The sequence below is a fragment of the Paramormyrops kingsleyae genome, chromosome 1 (assembly GCF_048594095.1).
Source record: "Paramormyrops kingsleyae isolate MSU_618 chromosome 1, PKINGS_0.4, whole genome shotgun sequence".
NCBI lineage: Eukaryota > Metazoa > Chordata > Actinopteri > Osteoglossiformes > Mormyridae > Paramormyrops > Paramormyrops kingsleyae.
This window is the reverse complement of record NC_132797.1, coordinates 22204827-22217989: the sequence shown is the minus strand read 5'-3', so window position 1 is coordinate 22217989 and position 13163 is coordinate 22204827. Positions and strand designations below refer to the sequence as shown.

The following is a 13163-nucleotide window of genomic DNA, read 5'->3' as shown; positions in this document are numbered from 1 at the left end:
TATGCCGGTTTTGGGATAACCTTTAGGCCAGCTGTTGAAACTCAGGCATGAGAATTCTTCAGCCAATCAGTCCTCTAATTAGTAATGTAATTAGTAAGCAACAAAAACCTGCATATCCAAAAGCCCTTTCGGCCGAAGACTGACCCTCTAATGCCATAGGCCAACCTGCTGAGCAACCTTAAGAGTGGGCTGGACTCCTAATTAGTTCATACTGGCTTATGTCTGATTTCAAACAGTTAGGCAGCCAGTTCTTTCCCTTCCTCTAATTACAACCGTCTTTTCCCCCATGCGCTGTAATATAATTCTGATGGCATTCTGGTTGCTGAATCTTTAGTTATGAAGGAAGGCTTGAAACCTAGTAAGGGGTGTGATTGTTAGATGCTCCCCAGCTGATATGAAGTTGCATTTTCTCTGTTAACATGAGGTATTATTAGTCTTCTGAAACAGTGTGGAAATGTTTTACAGCAGAACAATAACATTGATGTTCCTGTACTAAAATTTTAATGGCGGTCATACAATTAGGATACAAAAAAAGCAAGAGTCCCAATTTTTCCTAAATGGACAACAAGCAAATAACTATGTTTACTCCCAGGTGTGGAAACAGGTTGTCATTTTTAACCACAGAAGATTTTTTTTAATTGAATAATGACTCAAGAAGATGTTCAGAAACAATCAGTCGCAGCCAGGACTTTGTCGACATGTTCCTGCTTTATTATTTTAATTGCTGTGATTATTGTACAATATCTTACATGAGGACAAAATCAAACAAAGGGAACCTGAAAATTACAAAAGGAGGCCACACTCAATGAAAAGGCTCCAGGATGGAGGGAAGAAGAGCAGATGGAGGTGTTAAGTGAGGTATGGACAGAAGGATTACTCTTTAGGCTTTGCGCATTCATTCTGTTGACCAGGCGTCGTCTGTACGGCCAGCCGCCCATTTAATCATTTAAATGCCGCAGCAGCGTTGATCCCACTCACGGAGTTTCGGTGAAGATGCACAAAGTCAGAGTGGCGGCAGGGTGATCGTGCTCACCTAGCACACCACCGAAAAACAACCAGAGCGATCAGAAGTTTTCAGCAGAGATTACTGGAGATGACAATGGATCTTCTTTAGCATTGGCCGATGCAGAAAGGATGCAGCTTCAGTGTGAATACAGACGCAGAGCAGGCATTCATAAACAATAAAGTCACCATGTCCCTGTTCTGCATACAGAAGAGGAGACTGCAGAAGACTGATCATGGAAAAATACATTTCTGTAAATCTCTCCTGCTTCTCAAAAATTACTGTCTTTCTAATCATCAAACTCAGATTCCACCCTAAACTCACATTCAAATTCAATTCCTGGTATTGTAAAGGGGTGGTGTGAATTTAAGAGTATGACTATTTTATGTCTGCCCTACATGTGCTATATAAACCTATCAATTTTAGTCGAGAGTTCTAATACACACTTCCGATACACTACTCTCTTTTAAGGCTTTCGTTTTCGGCTTTCGTACACTGGATATCATGCCGCTACATGGTTAACCTGGACATTGGACTAACAGTTGTCAATTAATCCCTATTTTCATCTGTTTATTCATCACCATCAATGTTATAATTATTAATTTTTAGAATGACAACTACATCACCAGTCCACCAGTAAATAAATGTGGAGTGGCCATATTGGATGGAATTGAGTTTCTTTGACATTAGATCATCAGGATATTTCTCAGTGACAAATTGATTGTAGGTCTAACACACTTGTTTTTATGGCAGCACACAAGTAACAATCCAATTAGGCCATGAGGAGAAATCTAAAAAAAGGCTAAATGTAAGCAACCTTAGATAACAGCATCTGCTGGATGATATTAATTATATATACTACACAGAGTACTAAACCAAGTATATATTATATAGCTGTAGACAACAGTAGACAATGTTATCTCAAGCAACTTACATTGTGCATTATATAATTACATTACATATAAAATGCTCTAAAACTAACATAGATATATATTCCGAGAAGCAGATCCATTAGATGCAAATTGTGCAAAAAATGTAATTCTTCTTGAACTGGTTACAGTGGGACACCACTGTCTGCCCCCTCCCTTTCATATCATTGCGCTGATTCATCGGTCAACAGGCATGGAGTGCTGTTTCGAAAATTGTTTTTGCCCATATACCTCATTGGTGGTGTTTAAATGTTTCACGCGGTTTTGAGGGGCAAAGATCTTTGACAGCGGAACAGTATTTCCAGCTTAAAGGCATCAAAATGACATGTGTGGTACACCTAAACGGTGCACATTTACCATATTGCTTTCCCTAGATACAAAAAACAAATCCTAAAAACAAGAGAGGCCCATTTTAGAAATTATTTCCTCTGAATGCCTACTGGATCAGGATAGTTTGTGGGTTTAGAGACTAGGAGACCTCCTGTACTAGACAAAAGGCCTCTTTCACAGCAACCCAATGTGAAGGATAACTTTTACGAAGGATATTTCAGTTATAAATTGCAAACTCAAGAGTTCTGGTCACAACAGCATAAGGTTGCTAAGTGGCTGGTCCTGATAGAATACCTTTTTGTATTGTTACTAAGGCCTTTGTGCCCTCTTAGCGTCAAAAATACAGGGGTTTCAGATGTGTCTGAACATCGGGACCAAAGAATAAAATAACAATAAGCAAGGAACTACAACAACGTACATGCTGGACCACTGTCAGCACATACAAAGGCACTCAAGCCTAACTCAAACGATGCTCGCAGCAATACCTTCACTTCATTAACTGAGTAGGATAATATGCAAATTATGTCTTCAGCTCTCCGGAAGTGTCCGCCGCTCCGGCAGTGGCCAGGAGATAACTGCGGATCATCTGTTCGCGAGAGAGCTCTCCATCAATCAACTGGGACGTCAGCTAAACCTGGGGAGTTCAAGGTACCATACGGGCCCCCAAAAATCAAATAATCAACAGATAACTGGTCCTCACTCATGGGTGCGTGGCCCCGGACTCCCCCAGCTGCCCCGGGGGAAAAGCATTGTGCTTTATCTCTCGGCCCACAAACAGAAGACGGGGTGAGATGGTGTTGGAATAAAACCACAGGGCAGGCAGAGAAACAGAGCTGTGAGGGTTTGAAACTGATTCCCTACTGTGACGCCGGAACAGGCTTTGGTTGGAGCCCTCCGACAGGAAGCAGCCATTTGGAATGAAGGATCTTAAAGTGAAGGGTTCAGCCCTCGTCCTCTAAGTGCAGGCTTGTTCTGCTGGTAACAACTGCCACATGCCCCCCCCCCGCCCCCGCGTGCCACGCCGCTGAGGTCCCTCCCTTTCTCTAGTCCACGCGTCCATCTCCCACGTGGCCCCTGGGGGCCAGCCCGCATCGGCCACCGCTGTGCCCCTGCCTGAGTCCTCCTCTGTCCTCTTCTCCCCTGTCAGTACATCGCTGCCGTTGCTGTCCCACCAGAGCAGCCTGCCACCCCGGGTCGGTGTTTGGACAGCGCGTCGTCCAGGAAACCGGCCAGCCTATCGCAGTCCTCCTGTGGTGGAGCCAAGGGACAGAGCGGGGGGAATGTTATCAGCACTCGTGAATGACCATCAGGACCTGGACTTCAAGAATCAGGAATAGCTATTTTCCAACAGTAATAATTCTATTAAATATACAATGATAACTAGCCCCTGGATTGATCTGACAGGAAGAGGAAGTTGGCAAGGTCACACCCCCCTCCCCTGCATGTGATGTCATCTTAAAGCCCTAACTGTCCTTTTTGAGGAACAACAGGACTCCATAGATTGGCATGTATAGTAGGAGAGCTATGAGCCAACACATAATGTCCACTGAGGAGGACAAAAATGAATTACTGGATCTCAGCAGCTTGTCTTTCACATTGTATGTATATTACTTAATAATAGCAATAACAAATAGAACAACAACAACAATAATAATCATAAATTGTTTGTAACACGCATTTCTCTCATCCAGTGTGCCACACAGTAAAATAAAAACAGTTAATTGTATTTTGTTGTTCACTATTCTGTTATTTATTTTTATTTCTCATTATGTGTTGCTTAAGTTTGCAGGGAAGTTAACAAGCAAGTATTTCATTGTACATGTCCAAATAACATCTGGATCCTTGACAAAAAAACTAAAGCAGATAAATGGCCTGGATTCAGAACTTGATACCTTCAAGGCTCAGAAGAAAGGTTTTCCTGGTTAGTTTGTGGAGGGAGGACGGAAATACCTAACCAGGAACTTTTACTGGAATGGGCATTTTAAAAACACTCATCTTTTATAATCTTGCAGTATCAATCTCGCAGAAGGCAGGGTGGGGCATCCACTTTTAGAATGAGACACCAAAAAAATGACAATCCCTCCTTTGTCACATACCTCACTGATGAAGGCATAGTGAACCAGCTCATTAGCCAGGTCCTTCGAGCTATCACCTGAAAAAAACACACACATAACCAAAGTAATGTCATACCCCCATTAGTTGCCAGTTGGGCAATGAAAAGACTTAGTTTTATGTTAAGCCAATCACAGAAGTGTGTAGATTAGCCAAACAGCAATGCACCAGCACAGTCAGCTGTGTAGTTTTTGCATGGACGGATAATTAAGGTCACCATAAAATTGTAATAATGAGCCTCTGGCTCGTTAACTTGGGGCTGGTGTCTGCAGGGAACCCATTAGGGCTCTGAAACAGCGAGGTGGCATTGATTAACGGTTTTGCCTCTGTCTGTATCAGAACCAGCCCTGAGATTCGAAACAGACATCTGGAAGGTTCTCTGCTGTGTGCTAATTGATTCAAAAACCCCACAACATAAGCTGGGCAACCAGAGCAGCATTTGGTTATTTGTGGAATGACTGTTTCCCTGGGTGGATCCTCACAGGTTATAAACAAAGGAAAACTACAGCACAAGGGTGATGTATATCACAGGGTACTAGATCGCAGGCATGGCTGCAGTATGTTACTCGACAAAGAGATGGCGCTGTTGCCATTATTATCAGCTCTGCTATGGAGGTCTGCATCAAAGTGCATTTCACACAAAGCCACCAACAGGATATTATCAAATGCTGAAGTAAACCACCCCCGATCTACGCAGACAGGGCAGACAATCCAAGATTAGTTCATATTTCGAAAGATAGATGTCTTTTTTGTCTGATTGTTGTGCAAAGTTACAGTGATATACTTTATATTAGAAAGACATACAGATATATATGTCTGAGTTTACCTCAGCCTGCATATAATCCCAGCTGCAAGTTTGAGATAAAATGTCATTAAAATGAATGTTATTGTAATGAAAAAAGTTATTTTGTAAGCTAAAATGGCAAAAAATCATATAAGTTCAGTACTATTAAGTTTATTAGCTACTTATAAGCCATTGTATTTTGATTGATGAGAAAAAGTTTTAAAAATATCTTCTTGGAATCCATTTATAAAATGACTTCAGAGTCTGAGACTTTTATATTTTATATGTCCACAGTGCACCAGAAAATCTTTTAGCTAAAGCCAAAAATTAAGGTAGCCAAAGCCAGGTCTATTCATAGACATTAAAGGGACATTTCATCACTTGGATATTTTTATGTTCTTCCCGTGTTTCCCAAGCAAACAAAAAGTTGCCCGACCGTAGCATATAAACTCCATAACATGCTACCCTCAGTGAGTCACGTGCTATATAGCATCACATCTGTCTAAACACTGATCGCGGGCTGCAGCTCTGAACTCCTGGCACAGACCCATCGAGATGCTCTGCGGAACGTAGGAGATCTTATTTCCTTCAGATAACAGACCACGGCTCCGCAGAGAGACAAACTTACCGGGCAGGATGTCGCAGCTAAGCTGTCGATGCAGCTTGTCGTCCATCTTCAGGAACAAAGACAGCTGTGTAACAGGTATACATCAGCAATGTTAGGGATGGCTATGAAACTTATCTGGGTGCCATGAAACATTATCAGCTGCCCCTGGGTTAAGAACATCTGACTTACGGACAGTTCATACTTATGAACGGACTGCCGTAAAGCAAATTTCAGGGGTGGCGAACCGGCTCCATGGAGAGCTGCTGTGAGGGCGGGTCTTTGGGATGGCCTCTCAATCAGCCAATAATAAAGCAGTGGTTCTCAACTCCAGGCCTGAGAACCCACTAGTATTGGCTGATAGAGAGGTCATCCCAAAAACCGGCACCCACAGCGGCTCTCTATGGATCCGGTTTGCCACCCCTAGCCTATTATATCAAACATTTGAGGTAAATACAATGGGTCGTAATAATAAATGCAAGCACTACTTTGTGACGCTCATGGGAACATTGCACAGCTTGAGCGGTTCATCGGCTCGATGTACAGTACAGTCCTATATTTAGTTACTTTTATTATTACTGTATTATTACTATTATTATGTGCTGTATTAGCATTGTTCCCACTTATTAATGCGACTTAAAGAAAGACTTAGGAAACGGATCTCATTCGTAACTCGTTCGGACTGCCTATACACACCAACCAATGAGTGAGAAGGTAATATTTATTGCCCTTCATAATAGTGATGGAAAGCAGACAAAATACGGTTTCTAGTTAGTTTTGCATGTGAAGTTAACCTATTATTTACATGGGTTTTGGTCCCTTCCTCATTGGACTCCAGGTTACACTGCATCTGGATAACCTGCAATGTAAACAGCAGGACTCGCAGTTAGAAAGAGGACGGCAAACGAAGACAGAATGGGCAGTTACACATCACATTACTGAATGAAGTGTCGCTGTGTCACTTAATTTCAGAATTCCCCGGCATTATTCAGTATCCCTGGCCATGGGGTGACATGGCTCTGTCTTTCTGGTGGTATGACTCTGCGGGGGTATCCATGATTAGGTGGTCACCTGCTTAAATCCCTGAGCCGGAAGAGTGATGCCGCCATTGGCCCCTTGAGCAACGGCCCTGTACCCCAACTGCTGCTGTGTTATTTATTGTTTAAACACACAACTGCACTAAATATACAGACCCTTGTGTCCAGTTCCCCGATTTCAGCACTGCCATGTGTTTTTACACTTTAAGTACTGTGAAAACCCTCCCCTCGTCACTTGCTGTTGTATGTTGCACCGTGGTTCTGGGGGGGGGGTTGCTATTTCTTGTCACCATGTACCTGTATATGGAAGGTATTACAATAAAATATACTTGACTTGACTTGCTCCTGGGGTGTCGGACACTGGCTGACCCTGCGGTGTTACCCCAAAACTTGATGTCATCTGTATATGTGTCTGTGTTTCATGGAGAGCAGAATGTAATAGGTGAAAAGACAATTTCCCCATGGGGATGAATATAGTATAATAAATATAGTATAGTATATTGTTTTTCCCATTTCGGCCACTACTGACTTGCTCCACATTTACCTTCCTGGTCTCTATTTCCTGTGGCTCAGGGGTTGGGGTCTTCACCGTCTCCATATTCTCCTGGGACATGGAAAGGGTGCGAGGAATAGGGTGGGGGCGTGCAGAGGCGAAGTTCATCAGGGGGTATATGCCATTCCTGTAGTATAAGGAGACAGCCATGATGCAATACTCATGGCAGATGCACAAGCTTTTGTGTCAGGACAAGTTAAGACCTTCAGGTAAGGAACTCGATTGGACCTTACTCTCACCTCTCCCTGTAACCCAATCAGTGCCAAAGAGCCCATCGGCACATTTGTGGCAGACAGACTTACTTGACGTCTTCAAGAAATTTGTCCAGTTCAAGCGGGGAGACGTGGGAGTATCTGTAAATCGCAGGGAGAGGATGATGAGATCCTTTGGAGGACAATGCTATTAGAAAAGCGCTATACGGCTGCTTCAGCTAGTCAAGACTCACTTGAGCTGTACTCCTGGCCGGTCTTTGTGCTCAATCTCAGCCATGATGGCATTAGGATCAAAGGATTTTGTTTTTTCCTCCACACAGTTTTCAGGGAGGAGATCTGAAAAAAGATGGAACAGTGGAGCCTTTGATGGACCAAAAACTCACAACTGAATTCACAGCTGAAGAGCAAATTTCTAAAACTCAGTGAAGCCACTACATAAGTTTGAGAAAATTTCTATGGACTTTGTGAGTTTTGGAAATTTAGCGAAAGTATTTTGTTGCATTACATGAGGAATGAATGAGTTTTGCTGTGATGAGGAAGCCTGACTTTAGGTCATTGGTGGTCTCATCTCAAAAACTATTTGCTCTCCATTTGGACCATAGGTCTTCAACAAGGTGCAATGCTCTCCCTGAAGTCAGACGTGGTCAACCACACGTCAGAGAAGAGCACAGACGGCACAAATCTGACTTGGTAGCGGTCACCAAGTGAGTGTGATGATTAGCATGCTAATCAGAGGATGGCACCAATGGCAATATCATGCGGAGGTTCTGAAGCATCTGTGTGGTCTTCAGAAGCCCTCCGACCACAAGGACTCACACTGGTTGTTGATTAAGCAGTGGGCAGCCAGTAGCTTCAGGGAGTGGACCTCAAACAGCACACGGTGGAACAGGAGGTCGTGTGCCGTGGGTCTCAACTTTGCCTCATGACGCACACACGACTGGGTGAATTCCTGCATGACAACACAACATTATGGGATAGGTGGGTTGCAGTGAGTCAGTGGTATTTTATAAGAGTACTTGATTTATCTCAAAGTTAGGAAGACTTTACCCCACTCCCACCTCAAGATAGGTGAGCATGACTAAGAGAAACTCCCACATGTTATCATTAATGTCTCCTATGGTAACTGTAACCAGGATATGACATTCACCCTCATGAGTGGATCCTCTAGGGACTGCCCTGCGTTGGTTATGGCTTCCTTAGACACAACCGAGTCCCCATTGGCCTGGATTTCCAACACAGCCATCTGCACGAAAAGACAGTATTGCTGGCAATGTTATTCAGTGGGGGTATACAAGGGCGGAGCCACAGGGACACTGGCCTGAGCTGAAACCTGATTGGCCCCCACAGTGCCCCTGCCACTCAATGATTCAAAACATATCATTGGCTAATGATAAGGTTAGCCCCTCTGTATGAATTATAGTCCCTCTTATGTCCCCCACCTTAAAAAATTTTAGAACTGCTCCAGTTTTTCTCTAAACCAACGACTGGAATGTCGTTTCATTAGCAGAAGCTTGATCCCATAACAGATTCAAGTAGGGGTGAAATGTGATTCACATCAAACTGAAAAAATAAAACAACTGTGAGAGATGACGATTACAAATAACCTGATGAACAAAATCATCACTGTAATAGAAAAAATAACATACATCACAATGCAACAGCCTGATTGACTGATTTCTATATACAAAGGAGGTCACATGGTGCCATGCAAGAAATTCCCTACTGGCAGGAAGATCTCGCGCCAACCTTCTGCGGCTGGCACCTGCAAGGAACTGCAGGTGCCCATCAATTCTGTGCCTTTGCTGGCTCAGACTATCAGAAGCCCCCTCGGCAAGTGCATTCATTACCATTTGCCATGTTTATGTCAGTCTTTGTGTCTGTGTGCCCATGTATGAATATACATTAGCTCTATTGTTAACTCACAAAACAGTCCCCTCCACTCAAAAATGGGGAAACTGACAAAAACACTGGATTTATTATACAGAGCCAGTAAACATATCAAATACAGCAATTACTGACACAACTTCAAACTACAAATGCTAATCCCAAACATAAAGAAAAAATTCAAAGGAAACAGCTGAAAGCAGTGCTGCTGATGTTTCACAGCTACTGGAAAACCAGAAATTACCAGTTAAACATTGGAAACCCAACATCAACACAGTTTTCATAGATTACAATTACTATTTGCAGTTTGAAGGGTAAATCCCTTGCATCGCGAGCATCATATTGACAGAGACAGCTGGTTCAATTGGTCGCAGTCTGCTCCAGCTTTCCGGCGCCCCCTGCAGGCAACCGACAGAGACCTCCATCCAGCCAATCAGGTCTCTCGGTTCAGCCTGCAGGGGCAGGGTAACCATCGATGGTGTGCCCCACCCATATCCCACCCTGTCCCGTCCACATCCCGCCCCTGCCTCGCCCATGGCTGTTGGTCAGTCGCACATGATTGGCTGCAGGGACACCAAGCCATTGCCCTGCAAGAAACAGACGGAGGGAGGGAGGGACCAGCAGGGAAGCGTCACATCTTTCTGCCAAGAAAAGAGACGTCTCTCACCTCCAGGGCGCAAATCCCGAAAGAGTAGATGTCGATGGCATAGTCGTCCTCACCAGCTGGAAAAACAAGGGAAATAAACAAAGGGTGAGAGAAAGACAAAAGGCTTGAGATGTAAAGAACCAACATGAAAAGACGAGTGTGATTGCAGAAAAAGATGCACAGGCAGAAATGCAGAGAGGAGACGCAGGGGAAAAAAATTAGCTAGTACGTCCATACATGTTCCTACGATGGCCGACAACGCTGAACTTGTGAGATTAATTAAAATGGATTTCACACGTTAATCACCTGGCAGACATTTAAATGGCTTCTTTAAAAGCTGCCAGATTGTCTTTTGAACAAGCAGAGGTGGAGGAGCGCATAGCTGCCAAGTCCAAGTCCATCACCAGGCTCCTTTAAGCACAACTGAGTGTCCCGACACGCAGCAGCTTTCCACTTTGGGAAGGAAACCGTCGTTTCTGAAGACAGTTCAGCTGCCTGCCGCAGAGTATTTTCTGGGGTGTATTTTCTAGACCACTGTTTCTCAGCTGGTGGGTCGCGACCCAAATGTTGGTTGTGGGACTATTTCACTAGGTTGCAGAATGTCTGGTTGGAGAAAAAGTAGAAAATATTTTCTAATATCAGACTTCCCAGTACATGAAGTATTGTGCTACTGTTATTGCACTATGTTCTATTTACTATTACTGCACTATTTTTGGTGAAGTAAATGTGGGTCAAATTTTTTAACAGTTTGGTCCTGAGGTCAGTTGAGAACCAATGTTCCACATTATCATTATCATTATTATTATTATTACTATTATTATTATTATTATTATTATTATTATGCATCTTTCAATTGCCTATCCAGCTCAGGCATGAGGCAAAGTGGGATGCCAATCCATCACAGGGCAAACTCACACCCTACTGGCAATTTGGAGAAGCCAATCAGCCTAAAGTGCATGTCATTGTACCGCGGGAGGAAACCGGAGCAAGATGGAGACAGCATGCAAGAGGGGTGGGGAGGGGGTAGAAGTCAAACCCCCAACCCTGGAGGTGTGAAGCAACGGTGCTACCCGCTGTGAAACTGTGCCGCCCTGACTGTCAAGTTAATTAAAAATTATATTATAATAGTCCAACCAAACCCACATTCTCATCCCTACACGCTAACTTGTTTGAAGCGAGGTTTAAAAAACATAGACAGAAAGAAAGTGCAGAGGCCCTGCATGGGGCATTGGTCTAACCCTCCTCTGCGTGACACACGAGGGAATGGGGAACACAGCGGACCGCCGAGTCCCATGCTGCTCTCTAGTGACACCTAGGGATAAAAACCGAGAAGGCAGAACTGCCCTCCCCTCTAAGTGGCAGAAAAGCTGCAGAACGAAGTGAGGGGGCCTAACCACTAAGACATGGGGTGTTCCAAAAATGGGGAAGGGGGCGTAATTTATACTAATGAACCAAACCATAGATACAGAGCAATGAGATCATGAGTTATTTTGGTTGAACTATACACAGTAATAAATGCATTTAGTTGTGCAATTTATTTTGATAGGGAGGTGAATCACAATTAGATCTTGAAATTATTGGAAAAATAGGTTTATGCCAACTTTAGAAGAACTAGAATGATACCACAGACACCACAAGACAAACCATAGATAACACAACAAGGAGCCACCCAGGGTTAATAATTAAAACAAATTTTTTTCCCAGGGACAAGGTGACCATCACCAACTTTACTATGGAAAAAAACCCACTCCCAAGTCAGCTGACCAGTCAGGGCTGTATACAGGGGTGGAGCCACAGGGGCCCAGCTGAAAGCTGATTGGCCCCAGGAGTGTCCCTCCCCTGTTACTCACCGATTCAAAACAAATTTTTGGCTAATGATAAGGATGGTCCCTGTGTATGAATTATGGCCCTTATTATGCCCCTAAATAATAAAAAAAAAAATCCTAGAATCGCCCCGTGACCAGTCCAAATGGTGTCAGTAGTGGGGGAATCATCGGGGGGGGGGGGGTCGGGGCTCTCACAGCCATATTCCGGGGAGAAGAAGTGCAAGTTCCTCTGTTCGTCACGATGGTGGCGCACTTTGCCGTGAACGCTGGCCTCTGGGAACACTGGGAAAAGGGGGAGAATCAGTGGGGGTTAAAATCTGCATTACCCGACATCTTCATCCAGAGACCGCGATTTGTAAACTTCACTCGGCCCACATTCACGGGGGCTCCTAAGAAGCTTCCATAACAAGATACAAAAACCCTATTTAATTCACTTAGGCCTTAAACCGAATTTTCCTAAGAGTGTTCATCACTGCTAGCATGACGAAAACAAGCTCTATTGACTAAATTAAACACACTGTATTTATATAACCAACCAAAAGCTGTGGATGAAGGAGGTGGCAGGCGGACATATGCTGCAGATCAACAAGAAAGACATCTCATGTACACAGGCATGCACACACACACACACACACACACACACACACACACACACACACACACACACACCCACAGACCTGTATTCATATCTTTGTGGGGACCATCCACTGTTCATTCATCTCTATGCCACTACCCAAATGCCAACAATGACGACCTTAACCCCTACCCAGCCCTAACCTTAACCATAAGTAACCAAATATAATACAAGTCTTTTGGAAGGTTTAGTTTTTTTATTTAATTCACAGATTTTTATAGAAAATTGAATTTCCCTTTGTGGGGACCGAAAAAATGGTCAAATAACAGGTCTTTATCACATTGTGGGGACATTTGGTCCACAGAAACGCACACACAGATGAGCACACACATAACTGGTCTATAAAACCTAAGCACAATAACATCTATAGATAAATTCTCCAGGGTGATAGTGGAATGTTACACAGGAGAGGGATCTTACCATTGACAAAGAGTCTGTGCCACACTGCGGATGGACAGGGAGAAGGAGAGAAGGAGGAGAAAGAGTAAATGAGAATTAGTCACAGCGTCAGACTGAAATAAACGAACACACACACAACTATGCGATTGTCAGTGAGGCCCAGAGCTGGTTGTCAAAGCTACTCTTCTCCAGGCAATAGGGAGAATTACA

General features: G+C 43.7%; 1 protein-coding gene across 3 annotated transcripts in view; it reads right to left on the bottom strand.

Moving 5' to 3' along the window:
• Nucleotides 1–689: 689 nt before the first annotated feature.
• Nucleotides 690–13163, bottom strand: part of LOC111854624 (nuclear receptor-binding protein 2-like) — a 62723-nt gene continuing 50249 nt past the window's right edge. For all 3 annotated transcript variants that reach the window (XM_072711745.1, XM_023832769.2, XM_023832770.2), the window contains 12 exons: nt 12975–12998; nt 12116–12202; nt 10116–10171; nt 8712–8807; nt 8381–8513; nt 7798–7900; nt 7655–7705; nt 7344–7479; nt 6568–6621; nt 5787–5850; nt 4359–4414; nt 690–3510 (listed from right to left, as the gene is read on the bottom strand). In XM_072711745.1, coding sequence (XP_072567846.1) covers nt 3406–3510; nt 4359–4414; nt 5787–5850; nt 6568–6621; nt 7344–7479; nt 7655–7705; nt 7798–7900; nt 8381–8513; nt 8712–8807; nt 10116–10171; nt 12116–12202; nt 12975–12998 — 965 coding nt within the window. In that variant the 3' untranslated portion in view covers nt 690–3405. The remainder of the gene's footprint in view (nt 3511–4358; nt 4415–5786; nt 5851–6567; nt 6622–7343; nt 7480–7654; nt 7706–7797; nt 7901–8380; nt 8514–8711; nt 8808–10115; nt 10172–12115; nt 12203–12974; nt 12999–13163) is intronic.